General features: G+C 40.4%; 1 protein-coding gene across 6 annotated transcripts in view; it reads right to left on the bottom strand.

The window, feature by feature from the left end:
• FMN2 (formin 2) overlaps positions 1-16,229 on the bottom strand; it is a 248,375-nt gene that overhangs the window by 53,667 nt on the left and 178,479 nt on the right. For all 6 annotated transcript variants that reach the window (XM_045011693.1, XM_045011692.1, XM_045011695.1 and 3 more), the window contains one exon: positions 6,191-6,283. In XM_045011693.1, the coding sequence (XP_044867628.1) occupies positions 6,191-6,283 (93 nt within the window). The remainder of the gene's footprint in view (positions 1-6,190; positions 6,284-16,229) is intronic.

Below are 16,229 nucleotides of genomic sequence, written 5' to 3'. Positions count from 1 at the left end.
CCATTTAGCCTGGCTTTGCTTCTCCACTTTGGGAGGTGCCTAGGAAAAAAACCCTAAAGACTTCACTGTTGCATATATGAAGTATAATATTACAGTCTTTTATGGTACACTGATACAACCTACATATCCTTTCTGTCTCCTGCATAGTATAGCAGAATCTCAGGCTGACTTTGCAAGGGACTATAGATGACTGCAGTTCTGGGGAAAAAAAGCTGATCTTGTCTATAGCATGTGAGGTCTCTGACTACTACAGGGACAGTGAATGGAGTAGAGTGGGACATCCCTCCCAAAGTGGAATGATCGATGTGGGACTTGTCTTTTAGGTGGGTGACATGTGGAGGGAATGCAAGTGAAATGCTGTGGTCTCCTCTGGTCCTCACCACTTGGGGAAAGTCTGCTTTTCAGTATCTAATTACTAGGTAGGTTCACGATGTATAGGCCAGAACAGAGTTGTATTTTGGATAGTTGAGATCCGTAGCCCAGAATTCAAAGTTACATGAAAGACTGAGGATGTTGATAGGGAGGCAGAGATAAGGTTAACGTTGGAAACTTATGTCATTATTACTAAAATTACATTTTCAGAACATTTACAGCATTTAATTTATTTTCATTTTTTAAAATCTTATAATGCTTAAAGAATGGTGTTTAAAATTAGTAGATATTCATAGTCATATACTCATACAACCCCTTCACTACCTTAATGAAGTTTTTGGCCTGGGAATTTTTAAAGAACAAAACAGTTTTATTTCTATATATATTTCCTAACATTATTTTAAGTCCTGTTTTCTTGAAAGGATTAGTTTAGAAAATTTTGGAAAATAACAAAGACTCGTATTACCCAATATATAAAAAAGATACATTTAAAGAACATTAAATTGCAAGTCAAGCACTCAGAAGGTAATAAATACCAGAATTAAATTTGCGTGGGTATGTGTATTATGAGACGGTCTCTCTCAACATCATGTAGGAAGTCTGTGGCAGAGTCAGGAACAGAGCCCAGATCTCTTGGGATCCAGTCCATTGCCTTAACCACAAAGGAACATTCTTGTCCTTCTTACAAACCTCTGCCTCATTCACTATCCATTATTTGCACTGAAAGAAGCAGGGGTCCTGCAGAACAGACAGCATGTGATCATGTAATTAAGGACTTTATCATAATTCATATACACAGGGGAGGGTAAGTTAAGATTTCATGAAAAACCTTAATTCTGACATTTCCTAACCTGAGGAGGTGACTTTGCAAACTTTACATCCTTTATACATAGTTTTGGTATGCAATTTCCTAGATTAAAAAAAATACATAAATCCTCAAACCAACAGAGCAAATTTTATCATGTGAAACCAGACTGACCCACATGTGGGTCGTCAGCAGGATTTAAACCCAAAACCTTTAGATCCACAACACAGATGTTTACTGCTTGACCTGTTAGAGTAATTGACAGTAGTAGCAGGCTATTATCTTCTAAGTACACCAACCACTAGAGAGGTAAATGTGACACACTTTGCTAATGACTTACACAACTGTTTTCTAGATAGCAGTGGAACATTGGGAATCAGGATTCCTGATTTCTATTCCTGGCACTGGAAGGAAGTGGTCATAGATAGCATAACCAAGCATATACATTTGGCATGTTTTATCGTTCAAGGCAGTGAGACTGTGGATTGAGTCTGCAACATTAGAGATAGGGTGATATTGCCAGTTGTACCTGAAATGACCTTGTGTAACCACGCTGTAAAATCAGTGGTATGATATTCACCTGCCATCTAAGGTAGGAATATGGGGCCTTCCTTAATAATAAGTGCAGTGATGGGCACAGAATTTTGCATACCAGTACATGGGGGAGCTGAGATTAGAATGCACAGTCTCTTTCTGGGTCCCAATGCAGCACTACTTCCCAAAGTGGCAGTTGCTGGTGCCACATCCTTCATGGGGTCTGTGGGGCCAGGAAGCATGCTCAGTGCAGATGGAATGTTCAGCAGCTGTGGTAGCAAGCCTCTAAAGGCTTCTCTTGACTGCAAAGTTAACTCGTATTACAACTTGACTGTTGCACCTAACTCAAGTTCCATCCCCTAACTACAACCCTTAACTCAAGTTGGCTGTGCCATTAGGGGGCATAACATGACCACTGTGCAGTGTGGATGTAGGCTAGCTCCACTAGTACTACATTGTCTTTCCACAATTCCACCTGTGTGCCCAGAAAAGACAGATAAACTCTCCCACTGGGAAAGAATTCATAGAGCTTACTTCAGTGCCAAGAACCATCAGATATGCCCACAGAAGCCTTAGTGTCACACAAGTGAGCTCAATGCCAGTATGAAAACAGCAGCTTGACCGTTGCTCTGCAGTGTGGATACTCACTCTCTCAAGTTAGGCTAACTTGAAAGAAGTAGCTCACATACAGAAAACTTGAGTTAACTCTACCATGTAAACATACCATAGTCTTTACCAAGCATGTGAAAATGGTAATTTTCAGACACTTACAATTTGGCTAAATTTGGATACTTTTTAATGGGGACAGCAAAAGGTACCTGTCTAATACCAGGATAACCCACCTGCCAAATTTCATATTCCTGTTCCAAATCATGCAAGTGCTAGAGCTCTTTAAAGAAACCTTCAAAAATGTAACTTTTGGAAAATGACTAACAGACTATTTTTATTGCGTACTTTATACTAATTATTCCATAATCTCTTCCTTGGAAGCAGCTAATTTGCTTTTACTGAAACCTTTTTGGGGGGGAGGAAAAAAACAAAAAAACAAAACAAAACAAAACCCACACCTCTGGCAGAGACAATTTCAGCACAAATGGTTCAAGTTTAGCAAAGCAATATGTAACTTAAAACAGATGGCTCACAGAGTGACTGATTCTTTAAGTGGTGCTAGACCTAACCCTACCTGTGAATAATCAGCTGCCTCAGCAGATACTTTTAGGCCAGGGATTGGGCTTAAGCTTGAAGATCACCTGGTCCTACGATTAGTTTAGCTGAAGAGGGAGCTGTAAAGAGTAACATCCTGCAGGAGATGCTTGGGAGTGGAAAGAACCCAGTTATTACTCTGAGGCAGATGGCCTGCAGAGTGTAATTCTGCAGGGAGTAGGTTAGGAAGGAGAGAGAAGCCTTGTAGGCACATCTTGACTCCTCATCAGGTAATCTGTGGAGCATAATCCTGCAGGGAGTAGATAGGCTCTTGCAGAAGACTCCAGATTAGAGGAGACAGGACACGACATGTTGAACTTGTATTAAATAATGCTATTTTGAAGAAATAAAACTCAAGCCCTGCAGAAAAGGAACTAGAATCCTGTGGCTGGAGAGGGTTCTTTGTGCATGGACTGGTGAGTTAACCATATAGCTTTCAAGGTGATTATAACAAAAGTATTAGGAAACTGTAATCAAGTGCATCATTTCCAGGTCCATTGATAACATATTAGCTGACATGCATATGGATTGATTCTTCCTCCTAAGGTGGGTGTAATGATCCATTTAAAAAGTAAGCCTGACAGGATTCTGAGCCCCAATCTTTTCTGATTTTACTTTACAAGTTTACTCTCTCTTTTTTTTATTTTTATATATAAAATTCAACCTGACCAGTTGCAATATTTTAATTAAAAATTAAACTGATACAACTGTGCTAAACCTGGAGCTGCCCCTATAAAGTTCTTCTCTAGCACCTTATCAGAGATGTTTAACCACATGTGCCCCGCTCTCCACACCTACTGGAAGATAGTTTTTCACTTCAACTTTCTGCCTGGCCAACGCTAGCAATAAGTATCAATGGAATATACTGTAAATGTCTAAAGTTACTTTGAACTGGTGAATCCCATTGTACAGAAAAGTTACCTGCTCTGAAAAGCATCACAAAAAAACATTCCAAGTTATTTAACCCTGTGAAAAATTATGAATTTAATTGTAAGTTTAAAACTTTTTTTTTTGCTTTGGAGAAACTGAACTTTAAATATAAAAGAACTTACTTTATTTTACTTTGCCCAGAACACACATTATATAAACACATAAATCCCTCAAAGGTGCCAAAAGTTGTCCCTCTGTTTTTCTAAATGATCTTGCGTGTGCAGTCTAGCTGAAAAGACTCATCGATTATGCCTACATAAACAACAAAAGCCCTTAGAAAAAATATCTAGATCAAAAGCCTGTCAAACACTGAACAGGAAAGAGAAATCCTGTTTTAAACATGGCCTCTTTCAAGTCTGAATTCAATCCCACCAAGTAAAAACAAAGGATTTCATAATGGAAGGTATTTTAAAATTACTTTATTTTTGGAACTTAACTAAAGGATTTGTTTCTCCTATATGTTAAGCTCTATCTTTCATATAGTAATATCATGACAGATTTCTGAAAAGTAGCCTTTGCAAGGTTTAAAGATATGTAGACTAGTTTATTTAGAACACATCTATGTTCATGTCATAACCCCTACTTGTATTAATTTCCATTAGAACATGCAAATGATATTTTTAACTTTGCTGCTGTTCTGAGGTTATGGGGTTTCTTCTTCCATCAATGATCACACAAAACTCCCACTAACTCCAAAAAGGAGTAACGTGTACATTCTGATAGGAGACTAGACATCTAGGATCAGATTTATCAGTATCTTCTTTTCTCTCTATCCCCAAATGAACACAACAACAGGGAGGGGGAGCACTTTGAGGGAAAAAAATCTGGTAAGCATATAACAAACAAAAGAGAATGATATTACTTCTCCTCCACATAATCATTCTGTGGAATTCACTGCTGCAGGAAAAGAGTCTCAAAAACTGTGGAGAAATTTAAATAGGGAGCCAGGCAACTTTTATAACCATTAATAATGTTTTCATTGTCCTTTCCTAAAGGGATGAAGAAATATCATTGGAGTTCCTTCTGATTTATATTAGTATAAGTGAAATAAACCTCATGTTCAATTCATTGTTCTAGTTTTAAGAGGAATGCATAAAACAGTTATTAGACCTTAAGTTGTAGCTCCTAACACAATATCTGATGGAAAGAATCTCTACTTCATATTGACAAATGACCTTTAATTGGTTGTTCCTTCTTCTACATGCATAACTTTATTTGCATCTACATTAAGCTAGATGCCAAAAACAATTACCAGCTAAACACCGTCATTTTGGCATCAAGTATAGAATGTAGGCCTCTTTGATTCCAAAGCACATCTTACCAATTGTTTCAGGACACAGCTAAAGACCTGTTTGGCAAGGATTTGGGGACTGACCTTTGTAATTTCAGGATCTGTTGATTTGTATTTGCTTGGTCGTGTGGTGTTTTGGCTATGGCCATCAATCTAAATAAGTCTGTTCAATGACATGTGAAGTCACGTGAAGGAATTGGTGCACACATGCTGAACGTCACCATAAGACTACCCTGAAAATGCTATTTACCTTTGATGATCCAGTTAGGAAGCAAAAATGTGAATTTAATACCTGACTAGCTCACCAGAAATAAATAAATAATGGGCATTGAACTCTAATACAATCCATCAATGATCATTTCCATTTGTGACGATTAGGTAACACAGTTCTAGACTTCAGCACTATTGACCTCTAGAAGGGATAAGCAGTAGAAACTCTCACTTCTCACATGATTGTTTATCCAATCACGAGGCAATATTTTTGTCTTCTATTATGTTGTATGGTTACAGAACGTTGGAGTGGAGGTGCTTCCTTCCTAGTGTTCAGACAAGATCAGCATAGATACATTTAAATTTACCACCGCCCCCACAGCATTTTCCACAAGCCTGTCCTGAGGAGTTCATTTGGATTTGCCTTTTGTGTTTGCTTAAAAAATTAGACATAGATTTTACAATCTGAGGAGCTAAAACGAGACCTTTGCTCTGCAGACACTGTATTTTTGGCACACACACAACAGTCACTGCTTTGGAGATGAGTCCAGCTTTAAAAATTTTTTCAAGGAACAAAAATATTACTAGAGTTGCAAACTCATGATGAGTTCACACTCTTGAGCCAATAGCATCTGTCTTTGCTGCCACTCAAGAGGGTGACTCACTGACAGTACAGCAGAGTCGTCCCACAAATCTTTTAGAACTGTGTGGCATTTGATTAAACTAACTCACATCTTTCTATGATGCCAAAATAAACTGTCTCTTTACTCCCAGTGTATAAACATTGTTCCTATAACTTTCTTTTGAAATGTCTTGAAAAGGTTCAATGACATTTCATTATTTACCTTGATTAATGAATTGCTCCATGCTGTCTTTGAAAGGCTGGATGTGCTCTTCTAGTGATACCTGATAAACTTTCCCTGCTTGTGTCTCACACGCTGAAATTGAAATAACAGATTACTTTATGGTGACACATAATGACATAGATACGAATACTGTAGTAAAAATACATTAGCTTTTATAAATTTATAGCCAGCAAAACTTGCTAGGATATGATCCTTAGGAACATACTGCTTCAAATGCAAACACTACAATAAAATCTTCCTGGAGAGTAATTTTGTTCCTGATCAAATGTTTCTGAATAAATGAACAACTGGTGCCCAAAGTAAGTGGTGGGTTTATAGGTGTCAGAGACCATCCTTCTTGCTACCCTCTGACTCCCAGGGAGTGACCAGATTTTTGTGGGGAAACATTTGGAACATTTATTATTTGAACAGCAAGGGATAATGACGAAGGGGAGGGAGTTGTATTCACCTCTTTGTAAATATACTGTTACATATGCTGTATTTTACAGCATGTTCCAGCAGGGTGAGCTCCATATCTTATTTATTAAATTATATTTCCCTGGATCAAAATCCTACCCTTATTTCTTGCACTACTCTTTCTGTTTCTATGTTCAGCTCCCCTTCTCCTCACTCTATTTTAAGGTCCCATTTTCTCTCTTTTTAAAATTTCCTTTTCTCGTGGTCTTCTCTTTCCTTGTCTTACTTCTTTCTACACATCATTTACTCCCACTGTAGTTCTCCCCCTCCTCTAGCCTCTTACGGTCTCCTCCTACTTCCAAAATATATTCTCCTTCTTCTTGTCCCAGTCCTCTACTCCCTCATCATGCATTATCTCAACCCCTCCTTCACATATGAGATGCCTTCACTTGTTTCCTGCTGGTAGAACAGTAAAGGAAGCAGCAGAAAGAAGACTCTTGTGTGTATGATGTCTTCCTCCAGCTTCCTGAGTCCACCCTTCAGTGGCTGCAAGCTGCAGTACACAACGCTTGCTCTACCTTGGGCTTGAGTCTAATTAGCTCCTCAAATGCTTGAAATCCTATGTAAGTCAGGAAGTCAACAATGGACAAAGAAGCTTCAATATACAAATATTTCCAGATAGAAGCCAGGGGTATGACCTTAACTGCACAGCACTGCAAAATATCTATATAAGTGGAGGTTACTGGATCTGTGGAGGTAAAATGTAATCTGTGGGTTTCTTGTTTATAGTTGTCTGCAGGGTTTCATTGTTGAAGCAGATTGTGGTGTCCAAGAAGCTGATGCTGGTGTGGGAGTGTTCTAGAATGAATATGATGGATAGGTGGTAGTGGCTGAAGTTGTGGAAATCTATCATGGAGTGTAGGTCATCTGCCCAGAGGATGAAAATATCATAGATACTGCTGGTATACATCATTGGTTTTGTGGTACACTTTCCCAGAAATTCTTCCTTGAAGTGGCCCATGAAGAAGTAGGCATATTGGGGAGCCATCTTAGTACCCTGGGCAGTTTGCCCATGGTTTGGACAAAGTGTTTGTTGTTGAATACAAAATTGCTTTGGGTGAGGATGATATAGATGAATTTTGGCAATGTGTTTGTGCATAAGGGAGTGTCTGCCACTAGAGTAGCAAGGATTCCAATGGCACCTTAAAGACTTAACAGATTTATTTGGGCATACACTTTCATGGGTAAAAAACCCACTTCAGATGCATGGAGCGAAAATTACAGATGCAGTCATTATTATACTGCCAGTAGAATGACGACTGTAATAGAACCTGGAAATTGACAAGGTCAAATCTTAAAATAGGCTGGCTCTCATGGTGAGGCCATGTGATGGAGGGAGGGATCGCTCAGTGGTTTGAGCATTGGCCTGCTAAACCGAGAGTTGTAAGTTCAATCCTTCAGGGGGCCATTTAGGGATCTGGGCAAACACTGGGGATTGGTCCTGCTTTGAGCAGCGGGTTGGATTAGATGACCTCCCGAGGTCTCTTCCAACCCTGATATTCTAGGAATGTATTCAAACAAATGGCACTAGCTTTAATGTGACACCCTAAGGGCTCTGTCTGTACCACTTCTGAATTGTGGATGAAATTATTGTGTCATGGAAAGCCTATGTATATGTGGATCCACCCTAAATTAGCAGTGTGGCATCATGTCTCTACCAGGCCAGAGACAATGGTAAGGGATCAGTACTCAGCAACAGTGTATTTGAAGTAAAACACATTGGGACAATAGGTTTGTTCTAGTTGGGAGAAGACACTTGTACCTTGTGTGTGCAGTGAGGGGAGTTTGAAAGTAATGGAAAATTACCAAAAAGTCAGAAAATAAGGTGACCCCAAGCAAGAGTTTATAAAGGGATTCACTTGGGGGGAACTGGGTAGGAGAGAGCCATTTTTCAGCTGATTAATATGAGGGCAGTTGCTGCAGGGGCAGAGTACCCTGCCATGGAACACAGACAATTCCCCAAGAACTCCCAAGGGAAGGGTGAGCTAGTGAGGGACATCACGTTTAGGATTGTGTAGTGTTTTGTGTGATTATGTACTCTCTTGTTCTTTACATGATTAAATATAAAAAGAGCATAAAATTGAAAGATTATACAAAAGGTATATGTGTTTGTGCTTCACAAGAACCACACGCTCCTGAGAGAGTTAAACTGCAAACCAGAAGCTTCACACCTTTAGAGTGGAGTTCTGGGAGATGGGCGTTTCAAGTCCTGGGGCATTTGAAGGGTCAGTGCTGCACCCAGGGCATCTAGGAGGCTGGACAACAGGTTCCAACACTAGGAGGGCAGTGCCAGTTGGAAAGTCTGTGCGCTGAGAGTGTACTGTGGGGTTCTTAGTTTGGGGCAGTAGCTGGACTCTGTTCAGCTCCAGAAGCTCAACGTACCCCAGGGGATCCACAACACAGAGGCTTCGATTCCCTTCACAGCAATCCTAGTGGGAGCCAGGAAAAGATGATCACCAGGATCTGTGACAAATGGGTTCAAACAAACTGCCCTACCTTTAAAATGTCATGAACCAATAGAAAGACAAGGTGGGTGAGGTAAGATCTTTTATTGGACCAACTGCTATTGGTGAGAGAGAGAAGTTTCGACCTCCACAGAGCTCTTCTTCAGCTCTGTGCAGCTCAAAAGCTTGTCTCTGTCACCAAAAGAAGTTGGTCCAATAAAAGATCTTACCTTACCCCCACCTTGTCTCTATAATACCCTGGGACCAACACGACTACAACAATACTGCAATGAATCAACAGAACTCAACTCTTGGGCAATGCCAGACTTCACACTTCGTTCAGACCACTTGTATCTCTAAGGCCTGGTCTACACTAGGTGCGGGGGGAGTTCGAACTAAGGTACTCAAGTTCAGCTACGCGAATAGCGTAGCTGAAGTCGAACTACCTTAGTTTGAGTTACTTACCCGTCCTCACGGCGCGGGATCGAAGTCCGCGGCTCCCCCGTCGACTCCGCCACCGCCGTTCGTGGTGGTGGAGTTCCGGAGTCGACGGGAGCGCGTTGGGAATTCGATATATCGTGTCTAGATGAGACGCGATATATCGAACTCCGAGAAATCGATTGCTACCCGCCGATCCGGGCGGGTAGTATGGACGTACCCTGAGTTCTATAAAAGGGGGAGAAAGTCCTCTTTGGTGGTCAAAATCTACCTGATCTTTTTATGCAAAAGTACTGCTTCTGCCTAAAATCAAATCGGCATAAAACCCCCCAAACATATAAACGTTACAAAAATATTACAATTCACCCTAAATAGTACCTTTAAATTAAATAGGATTATTTGTGTTATCTTATCTACAACAGAGCAGTTGTGCTATTGTTTCTAAAAGGTACTTCTATGATAAAGAGATTTACTACCATACTGTGATTATCCAATATAAAATGAATATTTAAACTGTCATCACTCTAAACCCCTAGAGAACAGCAATCTGTTTTAGAGATCCAAAAACTCATGTGTCAGAAACAATCATTGGAGACCTAAACCACACTGCTGTCATACACAGTGCAAAAGAAAATGATGTTAGGAAAAATCCCTGGAGATCTAGATAATGTAATTAAAATTTAACAAGGCTCTAAGTGGTAATCACCCTGAATAACAATGGAATCCAGATGCCCAGCAACAAATTAAGATCTATCAAAGGTGGCTTTTTTTTAATTAATTGAACATGAAGGCCGAAAACACACCTTGTGGGCATTTCTTTTATCATTTTCCACAACTGTAAAAAATACTACTGATTAAAAGTACACAGAGAAATGAAAATCCAATCAAATTATTCAGTGGCAATCCACACAAATGGCATAAAGTTAGTGGGACATTGACAATTGTAAATATTCTGATTCTTTTATTTGTTTTAAAGTATAATTGAAGATAGAAATGTGAACAGACTTATTAAAACATGAGTAGCCCTATTCAATTAAAAAACGTTAAACAGGGCTTCATTGCTTGTGAAGCAACTTGTTTGAAAACAAATGTTACATATCCACTCACTCGTGGGCAGGCTTATGAAACATGTACACGTGCTAAGTCAAATACCAGAATGGAATTACTACCGGATGTGATGATTTCCTAAGGTTTGGAGACTCTGCTAATTTATTTAGTGAATAAGTGTTATATTAGGCCAATTCCATGGCTAGTGAAAGCGCTGCAATGCAAATGCTGCAATTCTCTTCCTTTACTCCCACTTTTGCAGTGTCTTTGAGGCAAGAATGTGAACTTTGTACCTCATGAAAAAAGTCAACAAATGTACTGCACATGAAGCCTTTTCAGAAATGGTCTCATACATTTAATAGAAGACTGTTCACCACAAAGCTTCTCAAAATGCTTCACAAACTAATTTATGTGATCATCTCAGAGTGGAATATGAGAGGTGTTCAATGACACTGTCTAACACCACACAAGACTTTAGGACAGGAAGTGAAGACCTTATCTAACTTAGATAGAGGAAAACTGAAGAGGGATCTTTTAGGGAGGTAAACTGAAAACTATAAAACACAATTAGTCAAAAAGGAGTTTGATCCCAAGCACTCAAACAGTACCATGGGGCAATGGAGATTTTCCAAAGTGAGCCAATCCAGAAATATAGGATGACCAGCTGAAAGATCTTGCACTCTGCCACAAATTGCCATAACAGCCTAGGTAACATCACATGAGTTCTGTCTCTCTCCCAGGCTATGGATTACTCATCATTCTCAACATTTTGAAAGGTCAAACATTTTATTCTTTTAATTCATTAGCTGCAACTCAGGATGACCTCCTGATATCTCAGTCAATTTAAGAGAAGATAAGTGTGGCTCCTCTAAGGATAAGTGCCCCTCAGAGATTGTACACTATACCCATGCCAATAGCCTATGGCAGTTCCCCTTCAAAGTCTTTAAGGAAATGCGCAGATACACTATCTTTTCATATTCACTTTGCTTTGGAAAAGAAAAACAGATGTAATATTGTCAGAATGAACCACGTAATCTTTCTTTCTTCACAGAACTATTTTGAGTCCTGCAACATCTCCTATGACTTGTGAATCTTAAAAACAACACAAAACCTGTATCTAGAATCTGTTGTTTTATGTGAAAGGACTAAATTTTGACATTAGTTATCCTAAAAAGATTCAGAGTTCAGGTTTGATTCAGACAAGCAGCAGAACCCTCTTGGGTGGGAAAACCAAACCGCAAGCCTGGAGAATTAATGAGATTCTGGGAATTTCCCACAGTTGATAAACTTCAGGAATAAACACTTTCACTATCCTTGTACCTCCTGTTTTGATCCAGACTAGAAAATGATAATGAAAATACTCTTAGGGCTTGATCTTATAGTGTCCCTGTTTAGCATGCATCTAAATACAAGGAAGAACTGAGTGGCAGGAAAGGGAGTTCCCGAGATGCTAATTCTGCATCAGACTGCTGCCACACTCCCCCAAAGTAATTCATTCCTAGTGTCAGACATAGAACCTAAGAGAAAAGAATGCTAAACTAAGAAAGGAACTTAAATAAAGAAGCACCTGGCATTAAGAGAATTGTGCTGAAATCTATGTCCACATGCCTGATATCCACCCACAATTGTTTTGTGTTGTTTTTGTTTTTTTTAAATCTGTGGTCTTGTGACTAAGGGAGCAGGTGTACAGTGAGCTAGAGACTTCCTACTATTCAGCACGGTGCATAACTAGTACTTTTGCTTACAATGTGTGTTACCAAAAATGGCCTCTACTCACACTGATAATGGAACAGAAAAACCTTGTGTAATGAGTCAGGTTCTGGATTATGGAGGCCTTCATCTAATAGTATCAGAACCACGAAAGGGGAAGCTTGGTTCAAATTCAGTTATAAAATGGGTGACGGTTGAGGCAAATGTTCTCATTTTTGACAAGCATTCACCCCATTCCTGGCAAAAATTGCCAACCATGTGTAGATCCTTCAAAGACAATGGAAAAATACAGAAAAGGAAGAAAAACACATCTTACTTTGTCTGATTAGGTATAGGGGTGCTGAAAATAAAGTCCCCAAATGCAGCATCACAACGTTTAGAAACAGTGGGAGTCATGCTGATACCACTGCCTTACTAATGGCAGTATCATCACCTACCGGTCTAAAATGCGTCAGTGTCTAAAATTAACTAGTGATTCATTATTTTCTATAGAACAGGCGTAACATGTTTTTAGGTTTGGTAGTCTTCAGTCCCCCAGATCAACAAACTACGATTTAGGATCATAATCTCTCTAAACAAAACTGTTAGATGTAGTACTTGTATATCATATTCTATAATGTTTCACTGGAGTCTAAAAACCTCTGTCCTGCTGAGCTGTTATTACTCCACAGCATGACTAAGGGAAGCAAAGATGACAGGAGCACAAAAGGTACAGGCAGTACTCCTGCCTCTCCATATTTCTTACTGAATGAATAAGACACTGCCCGTATATGCCTTTTTTGAATGTTCCTTTACTTAGCAGTGTAAGAGAAAGTGGGTGAAATTGTGTAGAATAAGTGACACAAGAATGCCTGCTCAGTCTGTTACATACTTTGTAAAATCTATCTGATTTAACTTAACATGATAATGTTTAAGGTAGGGCTGTTGATCACAGTTAACTCATGCAATTAACTCAAAAAAAGTAATCACAATTTAAAAAATTAAATCACAATTGATCGCACTGTTAAACAATAGAATACCAATTGAAATTTATTTAATATTTTGGATTTTTTCTACATTTTCAAATATATTGATTTCAATTACAACATAAAATGCAAAGTGTACAGTGCTCACTTTATATTATTGTATTACAAATATCTGCACTGTAAAAATGTTAAACAAAAGAATACATATTTTTAAGTGACCCCCTACAAGTATTGTGCAATCTTTTTATCGTGGAAGTGTAACTTACAAATTTAGATTTTTTGTTGTAACATAACTGCACTCAAAAACAAAACAATGTAAAACTTTAGAGCCTTCAAGTCCACTCAGTCCTACTTCTTGTTCAGCCAATCGTTAGGATAACCATTTTTGTTTAGAATCATAGAATATCAGGGTTGGAAGGGACCTCAGGAGGTCATCTAGTCCAACCCCCTGCTCAAAGCAGGACCAATTCCAAACTAAATCATCCCAGCCAGGGCTTTGTCAAGCCTGACCTTAAAAACCTCTAAGGAAGGAGATTCCACCACCTCCCTAGGTAACCCGAATTCAGTGCTTCACCACTCTCTGAGTGAAAAAGTTTTTCCTAATATCCAACCTAAACCTCCCCCACTGCAGCTTGAGACCATTACTCCTTGTTCTGTCATCGGGTACCACTGAGAACAGGCTAGACCCATCCTCTTCGGAACCCCCTTTCAGGTAGTTGAAAGCAGCTATCAAATCCCCTCTCATCCTTCTCTTCTGCAGACTAAACAATCCCAGTTCCCTCAGCCTCTCCTCATAAGTCATGTGCTCCAGCCCCCTAATCATTTTTGTTGCCCTACGCTGGACTCTTTCCAATTTTTCCACATCCTTCTTGTAGTGTGGGGCCCAAAACTTGACACAGTACTCCAGATGAGGCCTCGCCAATGGTGAATAGAGGGGAATGATCACATCCCTCGATCTGCTGGCAATGCCTCTACTTATACAGCCCAAAATGCCGTTAGCCTTCTTGGCAACAAGGGCACACTGTTGACTCATATCCAGCTTCTCGTCCACTGTAACCCCTAGGTCCTTTTCTGCATAACTGCTTCCTAGCCATTCGGTCCCTAGTCTGTAACAGTGCATGGGATTCTTCCGTCCTAAGTGCAGGACTCTGCACTTGTCCTTGTTGAACCTCATCAGGTTTCTTTTGGCCCAGTCCTCTAATTTGTCTAGGTCCCTCTGTATCCTATCTCTACCCTCCAGCGTATCTACCACTCCTCATCTGCAAACTTGCTGAGAGTGCAGTCCACACCATCCTCCAGATCATTAATGAAGATATTGAACAAAAATGGCCCCAGGACCGACCCTTGGGGCACTCCACTTGAAACCAGCTGCCAACTAGACATGGAGCCATTGATCACTACGCATTGAGTCCGACAATCTAGCCAGCTTTCTATCCACCTTATAGTCCAATCATCCAGCCCATACTTCTTTAACTTGCTAGCAAGAATACTGTGGGAGACTTTGTCAAAAGCTTTGCTAAAGTCAAGGAATAACACATCCACTGCTTTCCCCTCATCCACAGAGCCAGTTATCGCCTCATAGAAGGCAATTAGATTAGTCAGGCATTACTTGCCCTTGGTGAATCCATGCTGACTGTTCCTGATCACTTTCTTCTCCTTTAAGTGCTTCAGAATTGATTCCTTGAGGACCTGCTCCATGATTTTTCCAGGGACTGAGGTGAGGCTGACTGGCCTGTGGTTCCCCGGATCCTCCTCCTTCCCTTTTTTAAAGATGGGCACTACATTAGCCTTTTTCCAGACATCTGGGACCTCTCCTGTTTGCCATGAGTTTTCAAAGATAATGGCCAATGGCTCTGCAATCACATCTGCCAACTCCTTTAGCACCCTCGGATGCAGCGCATCCGGCCCCATGGACTTGTGCTCGTCCAGTTTTTCTAAATAGTCCCAAACCACTTCTTTCTCCACAGAGAGCTGGTCACCTTCTCCCCATACTGTGTTGCCCAGTGCAGCAGTCTGGGATCTGACCTTGTTTGTGAAGACAGAGGCAAAAAAAGCATGGAGTACATTAGCTTTTTCCACATCCTCTGTCACTAGGTTGCCTCCCTCATTCAGTAAGGGGCCCACACTTTCCTTGACTTTCTTCTTGTTGCTAACATACCTGAAGAAACCCTTCTTGTTACTCTTAACCTCTCTTGCTAGCTGCAACTCCAAGTGTGATTTGGCCTTCCTGATTTCAGTCCTGCATGACTGAGCAATATTTTTATATGCCTCCCTGGTCATTTGTCCAAGCTTCCACTTTTTTGTGTTTAGGATCAGCAAGGATTACACTGTTAAGGCAAGCTGGTCGCCTGCCATATTTACTACTCTTCCTACACATCGGGATGTTTTTTTCCTGCAACCTCAATAAGGATTCTTTAAAATACAGCCAGCTCTCCTGGACTCCTTTCCCTCCTCATGTTATTTTCCCAGGGGATCCTGCCCATCAGCTCCCTGAGGGAGTCAAAGTCTGCTTTTCTGAAGTCCAGAGTCTGTATTCTGCTGCTCTCCTTTTTTCCTTGTGTCAGGATCCTGAACTCGACCAGCTCATGGTCACTGCCTCCCAGGTTCCCATCCACTTTTGCTTCCCCTGCTAACTCTTCTCTGTTTGTGAGCAGCAGGTCAAGAAGAGCTCTGCCCCTAGTTGGTTCCTCCAGCACTTGGACCAGGAAATTGTCCCCTACACTTTTCAAAAACTTCCTGGATTGTCTGTGCACTGCTGTATTGCTCTCCGAGCAGATATCAGGGTGATTAAAGTCTCCCATGAGAACCAGGGCCTGTGATCTAGTTACTTCTGCTAGTTGTCGGAAGAAAGCCTTGTCCACCTCATCCCCTTGGTCTGGTGGTCTATAGCAGACCCCCACCACGACATCACCCTTGTTGCTCACACTTCTAAACTTAATCCAGAGACTCTCAGGTTTT

Source organism: Mauremys mutica, chromosome 3 (genome assembly GCF_020497125.1).
Source record: "Mauremys mutica isolate MM-2020 ecotype Southern chromosome 3, ASM2049712v1, whole genome shotgun sequence".
NCBI classification, from domain to species: Eukaryota; Metazoa; Chordata; order Testudines; family Geoemydidae; genus Mauremys; species Mauremys mutica.
The sequence above is the reverse complement of the archived record's forward strand: the minus strand, read 5'-3'. Positions and strand labels throughout refer to the sequence as shown.